The sequence below is a fragment of the Diuraphis noxia genome, unplaced genomic scaffold, assembly GCF_037042655.1.
Source record: "Diuraphis noxia isolate RWA-SAM2 unplaced genomic scaffold, SU_Dnox_SAM2 contig0003, whole genome shotgun sequence".
Lineage (NCBI taxonomy): Eukaryota > Metazoa > Arthropoda > Insecta > Hemiptera > Aphididae > Diuraphis > Diuraphis noxia.
Window position 1 is genome coordinate 49,526,470 of NW_028301713.1, and position 16,793 is coordinate 49,543,262.

A 16,793-nucleotide genomic window follows, 5' to 3' on the forward strand; every position below is an offset into this window, starting at 1 on the left:
AATTTTCGAATTTTTTTGAGTTATTTATAGACCTCTGAAATTTTCGATTTTTTTGAGAATTTTTATTTAAAATGTTGTACGACCAAAAGAACTTGAAAATTTAATACAAGGTTCCTTATAAGTTTTTCTTATTGTAGCTAAAAAAAATTAAAAATCGTTAGTAACAATTTTTTTTAATAAGCGTTTATAGTTCAAATTTTTACGAAATATGTCGAAAACGCGAAAATTTGCAAGTAATTTTGAAGTTGAAAAATCATAAAATGTTTTCTGTTTATAACTAAGGATTAAAAATATAACACTAAGTTTTCCATAAGTTTTCCTTCAAATAGCTATAGAGAATGCTCGAAGCGTCGTTATAGGAAAACATTTGTTATTATTCAAAAAGTATAAGTCGTAGATACATGAAAATTTTACCAGTTGTTTAGATTAGCATTTTCTTTACATGATTTAATTTTCAAAATATTTTGACTTTTTTTTAGGTATTTATAGACAACTGAAATTTTCAATTTTTCTGAAAAAATTTTTTTGAAGTGTTGATAAAATTCTTTTGGCCCTATCAAAATACTTGAAAATTTAATACAAAGTTCCTCATAAGTTATTGATACAGTGATTAAAAAATTACAAAAATACATGTGCATGATTTTTTTTATTAGCATTTGGAGTTCAAATTTTGACTAAATACATAAAAATTACGGCAATGTTCAAATTATCTTAGATCGAAATTTATAAAAGTTTTTCTTTTTATACCTAAGATTTGAAAATTTTATACAAGGCTCCTAAAATATTTATACAATATTATTTGAAAAATAAAAGAAATATAATATAGTCACACATTTTTTTAATAAGCATTTACAGTTCAAATTTTGACTAAATAGTAAATACAAAAAAATCACGAAAATTCGTAAATTATTTTATCCTAGAAATTCATAAAAAAATTTCCTTTTAAATCTAAGATTTGAAAATTTAATACAAGATTCCTTACAAATTTGTCAATCTTTATCTCAAAAAAAATGTCAACCGGAAATTCAAATTAAATTGTTATTAGCATTTGAATTTCAAATATTGACAGAAATTCTTCAAAACCATGAATATTTGCAAATTATTTTGTAGTTCAAAATTCATAATATTGTTTGTATATATATCTAAGGTTATAAAATTTAACACCAAGTTTTCCATAAGTTTTGCTTCAAATAGCTATAGAGAAAATTTGAAGCGTCATTATAGGAAAAATGTTTTGAGCGTTTGAGTTTTAAATTTTTATGAAATCGCGTAATGATAACGATTTATCCTCAAACGAGTCAAACGAATTTAAATATTATTTGTTATATTTCAAAAATTATAAGTCGTAGATACTTGAAAATTCATATCGACACTTCAAAAAAAAATGTTCAGACAAATTGAAAATTTCAGTCATCTATAAATATCTCAAAAAAAGTCAAAATATTTTGAAATTTAAATCATGTAAAGAAAACGCCAATCTAAATAACCGATAAAATTTTCAAGTATCTACGACTTATACTTTTTGAATAATTACAAATATTTAAAATCGTTTGAGGATAAATCGTTATCGTTACGCTATTTCGTAAAAATTTAAAATTCAAACGCACTTAAAATTTTTCCTATTATGATGCTTCGAGTTTTCTCTATAGCTACTTGAAGTAAAACTTATAGAAAACTTAGTGTTGTATTTTCAATGTTTAGTTGTAAACGCAAAAAATTTTATGATTTTTCAACTTCAAAATTACTTGCAAATTTTCGCGTTTTCGACAGATTTCGTAAAATTTTGAACTGTAAACGCTTATTAAAAAAAATTGTGACTTACGATTTTTAATTTTTTTTTAGCTACAATAAGAACAACTCATAAGGAACCGTGCATTAAATTTTCAAGTTTTTTTGGTCGTCCAATATTTTTTTACTGACACTTCAAAAAAAAATCGAAAATTTCAGTGGTCTATAAATAACTCAAAAAAGTCGAAAATTTTTGAAAATTAAACTTTATATAGATATCACTAACATTAACATTTGGTGAAAATTTCAAGTATTTACAGTGATTAGTTTTTGAATAACAACCATATAAAAAAATCGATTTGCTCGAAAACGGGTTTTGCGTAAAAATTCCCGTTTTTCTGTCATTTTTTTTTTAGTTTTTCTCGATTTTTTTGAATACTGTTGGAAAATGTTTACTTTTGACCTCTATAATGCACCAAGGATCTTCAATTTTACATCGGAAACCACCCCCAAAGTTTGAAATCAAAGCATTATTTCGACTAGTTATGCTGTACACACACACAAAAAAAAACACACATCATTGTAAAATCTGTATTGATTCATCACTTCGTTCAGAATCTAAAAAAATGTATATGATGTATGTTTTATATATAAAAATAAAAATTTATAGTAGATTTCATACAATAAAATGGCTATAAATTATTAAACTTTACCTAATTGTTTCCCTCGATGAGCATCATGGTGTTTGATTAACAGCTCCCAAGAAAAAAGGTGCCATATCAGATATTCTATGGCCTCTGGATTGTGACTTAAAAATAATTACAATAAAATTGTATTATATAATTAAAAATCATACTAGTACATAGATTAAGTTTAATTATAATTTATTTTTAATTAATATTATAGTTATGGTATTATACATTTGAATAACAACTTAAAAATTATTACACCTAAAACTTTACCTAATTATTTCCTTTGATGAACATGGTGGTTGATTGTCAGCACCTAAGTAACATGATTCTACAATAGGTTCTGCGATTTCTGGATTGGGACTTTGTTAACATAATTTTAGTGAATTGTATTAAATTAATAATAATAATATATAGGTACCTACCTCTTAGTCTTATCACGAATTCCTAGAATATTCTTCACTCGAGAACTCATCGATTTTTTAACTGATAATTTTTTTGATGCGCAGCGACGAGTTTTTTTGTTGAGTTGATCCATTTTCACGTGAATAAATAATTAAAAAATATATAAACCGTAATAAAAATCTAGCGATAATGTATTAGTTACTAGTTTACTACTACCAATAATTACTGGCGTGAACATTTAGACATGCAGGATGTCAATATTTGAATCAATTTATTTCAATATTTAATGTTTTATCATTAATAATTAAATAGTTAAATAATTGTTAGAATATAATTACTACAGTACTTGCACCTTACAAATACAATATAAATTAATAAACAATGTAATACGTAATCTTGAAAAATATATTCGTAAATTAGTAATATTATATAAATCGTTTAATGTTTCAGCAAATTTTGTTTGACAGACAATAATAAAATTGGCGTATATTATGCTGATTAAATGTTAATTAATATACAAAAACAATAATTTGTGTACTTAGTATTATGAAATATTACATATTTATTTATCCATCGTTGATAATTTTTTTCGCAGCGTATGATTTAAAGTTTTTTACATAATATACAGTTATACTGATTTAAATGTAAAAAAATTCATCTGAAATAAAAATTTCCAATTTTATCGAATAGTTTACTACAGTTTGAAAAAAAAATTGTTTGAATCGGACGTTTTCTTGCTGATTAGTTACAGTTTTAAGATTTGGTTCCATTTTGCGTAAAATACGATAGTAATAGGAATACGAAAATATTGGAAATGTAATATAATATTATTCAATGACAAAATTATTATTTTCATATTGACAATTTGGCTATTTATAACCAGCGCGCGGCTGAGATAGATAACCAGTTTTGACCTATGGAGCGGTACCGCTGCTTATGAACGCGGGGTGGTGGCAGAAGTACTGTTCAAAATGCTGCCACTGTAGTCACTAGAGCAGCACATGACGACGGCGAATTCATGATTTTTTTGCCAAAAACATACTTTTTTATTTCCAATAGTACTCAGGCCTCGTTGATCGTAGAAACATGATTTTAGTATCAAAATAATCACGAGAAGTTGTACTTAAAAATCTTGGAACAGATTTTCGATACCTCAATTTTCTGATTTTATATAATTTTTTAAAAAAATTAAAATTTGTTACAAACTTCAAATGCAAATAAAATTGATTAGAAAACATAAATCAAAAATCTGTTCCAAGATTTTTAAGTACAAATTCTTGTGATTATTTTGATACTAAAATCATGTTTCTACGATCAATGAGGCCTGAGTACTATTGGAAATAAAAAAGTATGTTTTTACGGTCGATTTTTTCCTACTGTGACGGCCTCTTAACTTCTAGAGTCTTTGAACACTTATAATAACTTTTCCATCAGAAAAGTTTAATACCTTCAGATAGTGATATCTAATTTAAGTATATTGACTAGATAAATATTTATTATAAAAGAAATCACAGATATATTAATATATTATATTTATTAGTCAGTTTCAAATACATACCATTGGATTTAGATATAAAGTAATCTGAATAATTATCTGAAATTTTATTATTTTAGTATTATACCATTATATAATACATATTAAACACTGATATAATATCTGTTATATTTATAGCATTATTTTTTCAATAAACTAGTAACTAGTAAAAGATACGTATAATGAAATAGAGGGTGTCCCGTGAGGATTTACCCATTGCGATATCTCACGAAATAATGGAGATATCGAAATTCTGGTTTTATAATAAGATTCACAGGGATAAGAACTACAATTATTTCATTTTTTAATTTATTTTAATGGTTTTGTAAAAGATGTAAAAAATATATTTTTTTATTTAATTATTTCCAAAAATATTAAAGATAGCCATTTTGTAGAGTTTATTTTTCTGAAAATATTGACGTTTCAAAATTTTATTTTCATTAATTTCCTGATTTTTAATTTTTTTTCTAGTTTTGAAGAAATAAAATATGATTATAATTTATAACTATTAGGAACACGAAAGGTATTTGACCGGTCGTATATGGGAATCTGCGCGGCGCGGCGGGTCACATGTTTGATAACATTATGGTGTTAAATAATTCGCAATTTTTCTCGAAACTAAAAAAAATATTAAAAATCAGGAAATTAATGAAAATAAAATTTCTGCGGTCATTTGTTTTAGAGTTACACCAAAATAAGGAAATCGCTAAAAATGAAAATTCAATGTTGTAAAATTTTAAATTTCAAATGCTCATAAAAATTTAATTTGAATTTCCGGTGGACTTTTTATTTGTGATAAAGATTTAAAAACTTGTAAGGAATCTTGTATTAAATTTTCAAATCTTAGATATAAAAGGAAAATTTTTTATGAATTTCTATCTAAAAATAATTTGTGAATTTTCGTGATTTTTACGTATTTTGTCAAAATTCAATCTTTGAATGCTTATAAAAAAGAATTGTGACTATGAATTTCTTTTATTTTTCAACTACTATTGTAACAATATGTTAAGAGCCTTGTATTAAATTTCTGCCTCACAAAAAAATTTTTATCAATATTAATTTTAAAAAAACTAATAATTATCGAAAATTTCATTTTTGTCGAAAAATGAGTGTGCGTAAAATTTCCCGTTTTTCCCTTAATTTTTAGTTTGTTTTTCTCGATTATTTAGAAAAGTATTAAGAATTTTTCACTTATAACCACCCAAAGTACCAACTAGATTCACTTTCTGATCGAACGAGGTACTGAAGTCAAAAATCGAAGCACTTTTACTGCCCAAAACGTGATGACAGACACATAAAAAAAAAAAAAAAAAAACACATATCATGGTAAAATCAATACATTCATCGCTCCACTTAGAATCTAATATACAATTATTATAAATATCTTACATATTTTTTTGAATATAATGTAATATAAATAAATCACTTATTAGTTTGTTAATTAAATAATCTTACTCTTAAAAGTGCAAAATCTCTTTAAAAAACCTATAAAATTAAAAAAAAATTCGAAATAACAATATGCTCGAGTAACATAAATAGTAAGTTTATTTAATGACTCTTCAATCTTTATAATGAATCAATTGCATAGGGCAACTAAATCTGGTTTGAAGAACAAAAGACTTGTTAAATATTAAAAGTGGTTGTTATATTATGTTTTCAATCCGATATTAAACTATAATTTAAGAATACAAATAACACATAATATATCAACATTTTGATTGTTTTAATCATGTAGAATATCATAGAAATTAATTAATAATTACAAAACTTACATAAACAAAAATCTAAAAATAAAATAATACATTTGTATTAGCCAATATTATATTATTTATTTTCTAAGAATTACTACTATTTAATAATTATTACATACTAAAAAACTATTAATTTAAATTATCAGTTAGATCACTTTGTATACGGTATTCTACTTTTTAAAAACTATAGTATAATATTTCATCTGCATAATGTACCGGAATTAGTTTATAATATAAATGTGATGTACAGAACATTTTATATGTTTCCTCTAAAATTAATGAAATGTCTGTTTTTTAAAAAAAAATCCGTAAATATAAAATTTTTACAATTGTATTATATTCTATACAAATAAAATATAATTATGGCATACATTTTATTTTTATTTAAGGTTATTATAGTATAGTTTTGTTTCATTTCTGTTTATAAATTAGTTTAGAAAATTTGCATTGCAATGCGGATAAACATAAAAACAATCAAAAATAATCAAAATAAAATCATTATATTGTATCAAAAAATAATCCATACATTGTCCGCACGTCACATCACCTGAAGTAGGTGGTATAGTAACTGAAATTGCAATAACTATAACTGTGATCGTTATTAAACTGTGCATTTTGATTTAATATAAGAAAATAATGTGAACGTTTAACAATGATTAAAATAAAATAATGTTTCTGGATGTCTTTTATAAGCGACTTTCACCTAGTCCATACTCCGCCGCCCCCAGCATAAACGATATTATATTCACAATAAATAATTCATTTTTTGTTTGTCATAAAAAATAATGATATTTTTCTTTATTCGTTGGTTAATACTATATTTATTTTTTAACACCTGTGTAAATAAGGTGTATATTTCCTATAATACAATACATGTTACAACTTCTCACAACAACTAACAGCGGCGTGCAGTTTGAGAGTTGAGACTATTGAGATACACCTTTTATCGGTCGTACACGGCTGCCATTAATTTTATATCGTAATATACAGTCTTGCAAAAAATACTTTTGAAAAAGTATTAAAATACTAATACTAGTAATAAAATAAAATAGTATTAAGAATACTTTTAAAATACTATTATAAAATTGTATTTTATGAATACTCACTACAAATACAAGTATTTTTTTTTAAATTATATACTATATAACATACATGTTTTATTTATAGGTACTTATATTATGTTACTAATAATCAGAGATTTTAACACTTTAAAAAAAAAAAACTATTTAGATGCAAATACATGTTCGGGTATCTTATTCTTTTTTTTTTTTTTTTTTTTATTGATTAAGCATCAACTACATAGGTTATTAGCTTACATGTGTTAATTTCTACATTAAATGATTATATGCTATTGTACAATTCTATTTTTTTAAAGTATAAAATTATGCTATGAAAGTTTGAAAATGGACCAATTGCTTCGTACAGGTTGTCTGGGATGTTGAAATCTTTTCTAGCTTCGTTGAAGTTTGGGCAGTGGATGATGATATGTTTGATGGAGTAGTTTGTATTGCATGTTGGGCAAAGGGGTGGATCTGTCTTTGCCATAAGATGTCCGTATGTCAGTTTCGTGTGACCGATTCTGAGTCGATTAAGAATCACTTCATTTTTTCTGTTTATGTCAGTGTATTTCGGCCAGAGTACGACAGAGTGTTTTATTTCTCTTAGTTTATTTTCCGTGGTCGTGTGCCACTGTGAGTTCCACAATTCAATACAGTATTTGTTTATGTTTCTTCTTATATCTACAAGTGAGGAAAAAGGAATGATTTCACCATCAGGACTGTTGACTGCATTTCTAACCGCTTCGTCTGCCTTCTCGTTTCCCTTTATGTTGCAGTGACCTGGGGTCCATATAAATCTTATTTGTTTGATTTGGAAAGAAGGTTGCTAATTGAAAGAGCCAATGGTTCTGATAGGGGTTTGGATTGTAGATTTGTTAAGGCACTGAGTGAGTCAGAACATATATCGATTTTAGTATTATTGATATCGAGGGCTAATTGAACTCCTTTCAATAGTGCTAGGTATTCAGCTGAATAAATACTGCATAATTTATTGAGTTTGTACTGTTTGGTTGTATTGAGGTGTACTACTGCAAGTCCAATGCCCAAATCGGTTTTGGATGCATCCGTATAGATCTGAGTGCTGGTATTTGAAGTGTGTATTAGTTCATTAAATAGGTTATTATAAATAGTATTTGAAGTATCTTTTTTAAGGTGTTCTGTTAAGCTTGTATCAACTAGGTAATTTGGTTGTTGCCAGGTGGGAATCAGACTGCTTTCGCGTTGACATATTTCGTTATATTCAATATTGATATCCATCATCTCTTTTTGTAGCCTCAATTCTAATGGTCTTCTTAGTTTAGAATTGTGTTCATATATATTTGAAAAGCGTTTTTTGTTTAAAAAGTGAGTAATTGAATTTTCCGGTCAAGATAAGATGCAAGCTATATAATTAAGTGATAATTTAGTTCTTCGGTACTGAAGTGGGGGTTCACCAGTCAAGGATAACAAAATAACAATCGGGCTGCTTTTGAATGCTCCAATTGAAAATCTCAGTATATCTTATTCTTATTGCTACAATTAAATAACAAAAAAAAATAAAAATAAAAAGTGGTATTAACCACTAATATGGATTATTTACAAAAAATCCAATACAGAAACCATATAAAATTGGGTGTTGCATTTTTAAAATTTTAAACCTTAAAATTACCTAATTTTTCTAAAAGAAATGTTTTCTGTTTTTAATTTCATTAATAGATGGTTATTTTTTTTATATTTATATAATTATATAGCCTTGTGAATAAGATAAAAATTATCTTTGATACTCCATGCTCATGATATTATTAAACATGAAATTACATTTTTGTTAAGACTTACAGATTAACCCAATTTAATATTATTTTTATTGATGTCAAATTGTTGTCAAAAATAATTAATAAAAAGAACTATGTGATATTTAAATACAAGTATTTATATTATGGTAAAATAATTTTAAAAAGTATTCAGAATACTTAAACAATATTGTATTTAGATTACTAAAAAAAGTGGATAAGTCGTGGATGTCGCTCTGCTGTACAGTAGGTTACAAGTGGGTTACTGTAATGGATGGATTTAAATTTGAATCCAATGATATTATATCATTGTATACGAAAAACGATTCTGAGCGAAGACGGTTTATCTGTCTAAGATAATAGAATATATTATAGATTATTAAAAATTTTCAAATCATAGATTTAAAAGGAAAATTTTTTATGAATTTCTAGCGTGAAATAATTTACGAATTTTCGAGATTTGTACGTCTGTTGTCAAAATTCAAACTTTGAATGTTTATAAAAAAAAAATTGTAACTATATATTTCTTTTATTTTTCAACTGCTATTGTAAAAAATCTTAGATCAAAAAAGAAAAATTTTATGAATTTCTGTCTAAGATAATTTGAATATTGCTGTAATTTTTACGTATTAAGTCAATATATAGATTAGATATAAAATGTTGTTTAAAATGTAAAATATGATTTTTTTTTGGTTTTAAATATTTCTGTTTACCTGTGTTTAAACTTTTTAGTTCAGAATTGAATTTATGTTTGGTAACGAATCGTAACCAACCATAATAGTTATACCAATAAACATGAAATTACATGTTCAAATATGATGGATGAAATTACATGTTAAACAATCAAGAATAACAATATTAGTTATAGTTGTAATTCAAAACTATTATTCGAGGATACTAATTTCTAGAGTATACTTTATATTCTAATTTTAATAGTTAATGCCGTACCTAACTGAAATATTATTTTCTTTTTGATATCAATCCGTCAATTTTCTAACTATGAAATGTTAGAATTACTAATTATTAGACAGCGCGATTCAAAAATTGATTATTGGAATTGGTACAATTTATTAAGAAATTTGAATTTAGTCTCAAAAGAGTAATATTAACGAGATCATGTATTCAATGTATTGTAATGAAATACTAACATAAACATATTTATGAAAATTTAATGTATTTAGTGGATATTAAAAGTCTTGATAAAAATCAATTTATTTCTATACCTTATATTCTCCTAGGCCACGTATACAATGTCGATTGTACATCTGTTTAAAGTAACAACGGGCACAGAGTGGCATATTTAATTTGAAATACCTTTTATTTAAACAGTTTATATTGAATAACTATGTTGTTTTTTAAGCGTTGAATTTCTCCTTTAAAACATTTAAAAGTATTCTAACCTGTAACAATTTTATATGATGAGACCTTCTTGAAATTATAATAACATATTTATCCAATAAGCTATGATGTTTTGCTTGATCAAAAATCTTGATAACTTAATACTAGGTATTGCAGTTCTTATAATAGAAAATCAAAATATTAAGATGAATTTAATTTTCTCACAAATTTGGCGAAGTAATATTGTTTATTAGGCATCTTTTTTTGTGTTTGTATACAAACTACAAAACTTAACGTTAAACAGAAAAGGTTTTTTACATTAAATACCTAAAATGTGATTTTTTTGGTTTTAAATATTGCTGTTTACCTGTGTTTAAACTTTTTAGTTCAGAATTTAATTTATGTTTGCTAACAAATCGTAACCAACCATAATAGTTATGCCAATAAACGTAGCATCGTTTTTCCATTGAAATATGTATGTACACATTCCCAAAAAAATGTTCTCAGATTATTTATAATTTTTTAATAATTATTCAATTAGACGTTAATTAATTTTTTTAACACTCAAAAACCCCCCTAAATACTTGAAAATTAATTTATAATTGAAAATTGGAAATTTGTGTGGTATAATAGTTCTGCCAGGAAAGAAAGGCAAGTGACCGTCACTTGCAGTTCAATTGATTTAACAAAGAAATCCCATAAAACATATAATACTATTTATTGAACTGGAATTTTTTAAAGTTATTCAAAATTATAAAAATTACAATATCAGTTTACAAGTTTCACGGTAATATTTATTCAAATATAAAATGATAAAAACAGTTTCGAATAAAAATATTCTAACCTAGATATACCATCAATTTTAGATTCTGAGCCGAGCGATTTTACAATGAAGTCTTTTTTGTATTTATTCAATTATGTCAATTATGTTTTGTGTCCCGGTTAGAGTTGAGCCCAGTTGGTGCATTGGGTGGAGGGGGGGGGGTTAACTTTTTTCATTATCAGACGTTTAAAAAAGCATCGGGAAAAACAGAAAAGAAATTAAGTTGTATTATTTTTTATAGGTGTAAATTTCAAATTTGGACAGAATTATGTAAAAATCACTAACATTTGCAATTTATTTTGAGTTGGACATTTATAAAAATTGTAAATTGTACAGCTAAGGATTGAAAATTTAAAACAAGGTTCAACATAAGTAATTAATTCTGCCGCAAAATAAATCTAAAAACCGTATACGAACAACATTTTTCATTTTATAGTCATTTTAAGTTCAAATATGATGGATGAAATTACATGTTAAACAATCAAGAATAACAATATTAGTTATAGTTGTAATTCAAAACTATTATTCGAGGATACTAATTTCTAGAGTATACTTTATATTCTAATTTTAATAGTTAATGCCGTACCTAACTGAAATATTATTTTCTTTTTGATATCAATCCGTCAATTTTCTAACTAGGAAATGTTAGAATTACTAATTATTAGACAGCGCGATTCAAAAATTGATTATTGGAATTGGTACAATTTATTAAGAAATTTGAATTTAGTCTCAAAAGAGTAATATTAACGAGATCATGTATTCAATGTATTGTAATGAAATACTAACATAAACATATTTATGAAAATTTAATGTATTTAGTGGATATTAAAAGTCTTGATAAAAATCAATTTATTTCTATACCTTATATTCTCCTAGGCCACGTATACAATGTCGATTGTACATCTGTTTAAAGTAACAACGGGCACAGAGTGGCATATTTAATTTGAAATACCTTTTATTTAAACAGTTTATATTGAATTACTATGTTGTTTTTTAAGCGTTGAATTTCTCCTTTAAAACATTTAAAAGTATTCTAACCTGTAACAATTTTATATGATGAGACCTTCTTGAAATTATAATAACATATTTATCCAATAAGCTATGATGTTTTGCTTGATCAAAAATCTTGATAACTTAATACTAGGTATTGCAGTTCTTATAATAGAAAATCAAAATATTAAGATGAATTTAATTTTCTCACAAATTTGGCGAAGTAATATTGTTTATTAGGCATCTTTTTTTGTGTTTGTATACAAACTACAAAACTTAACATTAAACAGAAAAGGTTTTTTACATTAAATACCTAAAATGTGATTTTTTTGGTTTTAAATATTGCTGTTTACCTGTGTTTAAACTTTTTAGTTCAGAATTTAATTTATGTTTGCTAACAAATCGTAACCAACCATAATAGTTATGCCAATAAACGTAGCATCGTTTTTCCATTGAAATATGTATGTACACATTCCCAAAAAAATGTTCTCAGATTATTTATAATTTATAATAATTATTCAATTAGACGTTAATTAATTTTTTTAACACTCAAAAACCCCCCTAAATACTTGAAAATTAATTTATAATTGAAAATTGGAAATTTGTGTGGTATAATAGTTCTGCCAGGAAAGAAAGGCAAGTGACCGTCACTTGCAGTTCAATTGATTTAACAAAGAAATCCCATAAAACATATAATACTATTTATTGAACTGGAATTTTTTAAAGTTATTCAAAATTATAAAAATTACAATATCAGTTTACAAGTTTCACGGTAATATTTATTCAAATATAAAATGATAAAAACAGTTTCGAATAAAAATATTCTAACCTAGATATACCATCAATTTTAGATTCTGAGCCTAGCGATTTTACAATGAAGTCTTTTTTGTATTTATTCAATTATGTCAATTATGTTTTGTGTCCCGGTTAGAGTTGAGTCCAGTTGGTGCATTGGGTGGAGGGGGGGGGGGTTTAACTTTTTTCATTATCAAACGTTTAAAAAAGCATCGGGAAAAACAGAAAAGAAATTAAGTTGTATTATTTTTTATAGGTGTAAATTTCAAATTTGGACAGAATTATGTAAAAATCACTAACATTTGCAATTTATTTTGAGTTGGACATTTATAAAAATTGTAAATTGTACAGCTAAGGATTGAAAATTTAAAACAAGGTTCAACATAAGTAATTAATTCTGCCGCAAAATAAATCTAAAAACCGTATACGAACAACATTTTTCATTTTATAGTCATTTTAAGTTCAAATATGGATGAAATTACATGTTAAACATTCAAGAATAACAATATTAGTTATAGTTGTAATTCAAAACTATTATTCGAGGATACTAATTTCTAGAGTATACTTTATATTCTAATTTTAATAGTTAATGCCGTAACTGAAATATTATTTTCTTTTTGATATCAATCCGTCAATTTTCTAACTATGAAATGTTAGAATTACTAATTATTAGACAGCGCGATTCAAAAATTGATTATTGGAATTGGTACAATTTATTAAGAAATTTGAATTTAGTCTCAAAAGAGTAATATTAACGAGATCATGTATTCAATGTATTGTAATGAAATACTAACATAAACATATTTATGAAAATTTAATGTATTTAGTGGATATTAAAAGTCTTGATAAAAATCAATTTATTTCTATACCTTATATTCTCCTAGGCCACGTATACAATGTCGATTGTACATCTGTTTAAAGTAACAACGGGCACAGAGTGGCATATTTAATTTGAAATACCTTTTATTTAAACAGTTTATATTGAATTACTATGTTGTTTTTTAAGCGTTGAATTTCTCCTTTAAAACATTTAAAAGTATTCTAACCTGTAACAATTTTATATGATGAGACCTTCTTGAAATTATAATAACATATTTATCCAATAAGCTATGATGTTTTGCTTGATCAAAAATCTTGATAACTTAATACTAGGTATTGCAGTTCTTATAATAGAAAATCAAAATATTAAGATGAATTTAATTTTCTCACAAATTTGGCGAAGTAATATTGTTTATTAGGCATCTTTTTTTGTGTTTGTATACAAACTACAAAACTTAACGTTAAACAGAAAAGGTTTTTTACATTAAATACCTAAAATGTGATTTTTTTGGTTTTAAATATTGCTGTTTACCTGTGTTTAAACTTTTTAGTTCAGAATTTAATTTATGTTTGCTAACAAATCGTAACCAACCATAATAGTTATGCCAATAAACGTAGCATCGTTTTTCCATTGAAATATGTATCTACACATTCCCAAAAAAATGTTCTCAGATAATTTATAATTTATAATAATTATTCAATTAGACGTTAATTAATTTTTTTAACACTCAAAAACCCCCCTAAATACTTGAAAATTAATTTATAATTGAAAATTGGAAATTTGTGTGGTATAATAGTTCTGCCAGGAAATAAAGGCAAGTGACCGTCACTTGCAGTTCAATTGATTTAACAAAGAAATCCCATAAAACATATAATACTATTTATTGAACTGGAATTTTTTAAAGTTATTCAAAATTATAAAAATTACAATATCAGTTTACAAGTTTCACGGTAATATTTATTCAAATATAAAATGATAAAAACAGTTTCGAATAAAAATATTCTAACCTAGATATACCATCAATTTTAGATTCTGAGCCGAGCGATTTTACAATGAAGTCTTTTTTGTATTTATTCAATTATGTCAATTATGTTTTGTGTCCCGGTTAGAGTTGAGCCCAGTTGGTGCATTGGGTGGAGGGGGGGGGGGGTTAACTTTTTTCATTATCAGACGTTTAAAAAAGCATCGGGAAAAACAGAAAAGAAATTAAGTTGTATTATTTTTTATAGGTGTAAATTTCAAATTTGGACAGAATTATGTAAAAATCACTAACATTTGCAATTTATTTTGAGTTGGACATTTATAAAAATTGTAAATTGTACAGCTAAGGATTGAAAATTTAAAACAAGGTTCAACATAAGTAATTAATTCTGCCGCAAAATAAATCTAAAAACCGTATACGAACAACATTTTTCATTTTATAGTCATTTTAAGTTCAAATATGATGGATGAAATTACATGTTAAACAATCAAGAATAACAATATTAGTTATAGTTGTAATTCAAAACTATTATTCGAGGATACTAATTTCTAGAGTATACTTTATATTCTAATTTTAATAGTTAATGCCGTACCTAACTGAAATATTATTTTCTTTTTGATATCAATCCGTCAATTTTCTAACTAGGAAATGTTAGAATTACTAATTATTAGACAGCGCGATTCAAAAATTGATTATTGGAATTGGTACAATTTATTAAGAAATTTGAATTTAGTCTCAAAAGAGTAATATTAACGAGATCATGTATTCAATGTATTGTAATGAAATACTAACATAAACATATTTATGAAAATTTAATGTATTTAGTGGATATTAAAAGTCTTGATAAAAATCAATTTATTTCTATACCTTATATTCTCCTAGGCCACGTATACAATGTCGATTGTACATCTGTTTAAAGTAACAACGGGCACAGAGTGGCATATTTAATTTGAAATACCTTTTATTTAAACAGTTTATATTGAATTACTATGTTGTTTTTTAAGCGTTGAATTTCTCCTTTAAAACATTTAAAAGTATTCTAACCTGTAACAATTTTATATGATGAGACCTTCTTGAAATTATAATAACATATTTATCCAATAAGCTATGATGTTTTGCTTGATCAAAAATCTTGATAACTTAATACTAGGTATTGCAGTTCTTATAATAGAAAATCAAAATATTAAGATGAATTTAATTTTCTCACAAATTTGGCGAAGTAATATTGTTTATTAGGCATCTTTTTTTGTGTTTGTATACAAACTACAAAACTTAACATTAAACAGAAAAGGTTTTTTACATTAAATACCTAAAATGTGATTTTTTTGGTTTTAAATATTGCTGTTTACCTGTGTTTAAACTTTTTAGTTCAGAATTTAATTTATGTTTGCTAACAAATCGTAACCAACCATAATAGTTATGCCAATAAACGTAGCATCGTTTTTCCATTGAAATATGTATGTACACATTCCCAAAAAAAATGTTCTCAGATTATTTATAATTTATAATAATTATTCAATTAGACGTTAATTAATTTTTTTAACACTCAAAAACCCCCCTAAATACTTGAAAATTAATTTATAATTGAAAATTGGAAATTTGTGTGGTATAATAGTTCTGCCAGGAAAGAAAGGCAAGTGACCGTCACTTGCAGTTCAATTGATTTAACAAAGAAATCCCATAAAACATATAATACTATTTATTGAACTGGAATTTTTTAAAGTTATTCAAAATTATAAAAATTACAATATCAGTTTACAAGTTTCACGGTAATATTTATTCAAATATAAAATGATAAAAACAGTTTCGAATAAAAATATTCTAACCTAGATATACCATCAATTTTAGATTCTGAGCCTAGCGATTTTACAATGAAGTCTTTTTTGTATTTATTCAATTATGTCAATTATGTTTTGTGTCCCGGTTAGAGTTGAGTCCAGTTGGTGCATTGGGTGGAGGGGGGGGGGGGTTAACTTTTTTCATTATCAAACGTTTAAAAAAGCATCGGGAAAAACAGAAAAGAAATTAAGTTGTATTATTTTTTATAGGTGTAAATTTCAAATTTGGACAGAATTATGTAAAAATCACTAACATTTGCAATTTATTTTGAG

The 16,793-nt window shown here is 25.3% G+C and overlaps 1 protein-coding gene across 5 annotated transcripts; it reads right to left on the reverse strand.

Moving 5' to 3' along the window:
* Positions 1-2,169: 2,169 nt before the first annotated feature.
* On the reverse strand, positions 2,170-6,855 carry LOC107170785 (uncharacterized). Of its 5 annotated transcripts, none has more exons than XM_089224387.1 (7): positions 6,634-6,855; positions 6,129-6,140; positions 5,812-5,841; positions 4,381-4,416; positions 2,843-3,480; positions 2,691-2,780; positions 2,170-2,536 (listed from the first exon to the last, which is right to left on the reverse strand). In XM_089224387.1, exons 5-7 carry the CDS (start codon positions 2,953-2,955, stop codon positions 2,431-2,433), a joined length of 309 nt encoding a protein of 102 aa, XP_089080513.1. In that variant the 5' UTR covers positions 2,956-3,480; positions 4,381-4,416; positions 5,812-5,841; positions 6,129-6,140; positions 6,634-6,855; the 3' UTR covers positions 2,170-2,430. The 5 variants fall into 5 exon arrangements, with proteins under 5 accessions (XP_089080513.1, XP_089080517.1, XP_089080516.1 ...); XM_089224391.1 differs by having other exon boundaries at positions 2,691-2,733; positions 6,634-6,850; XM_089224390.1 differs by having other exon boundaries at positions 2,691-2,769; positions 6,634-6,850.
* Positions 6,856-16,793: the final 9,938 nt, after the last annotated feature.

What these genes read in the sequence shown, in the direction of transcription:
- LOC107170785 (XM_089224387.1), bottom strand. Translation starts at nt 2,955, where the DNA reads ATGGATCAACTCAACAAAAAAACTCGTCGCTGCGCATCAAAAAAATTA. An exon ending in ATTCGTGATAAGACTAAGAG is followed by an intron (nt 2,781 to 2,842) that starts GTAGGTACCTAT and finishes ATGTTAACAAAG; the next exon opens with TCCCAATCCAGAAATCGCAG. An exon ending in TCATCAAAGGAAATAATTAG is followed by an intron (nt 2,537 to 2,690) that starts GTAAAGTTTTAG and finishes ATTATTTTTAAG; the next exon opens with TCACAATCCAGAGGCCATAG.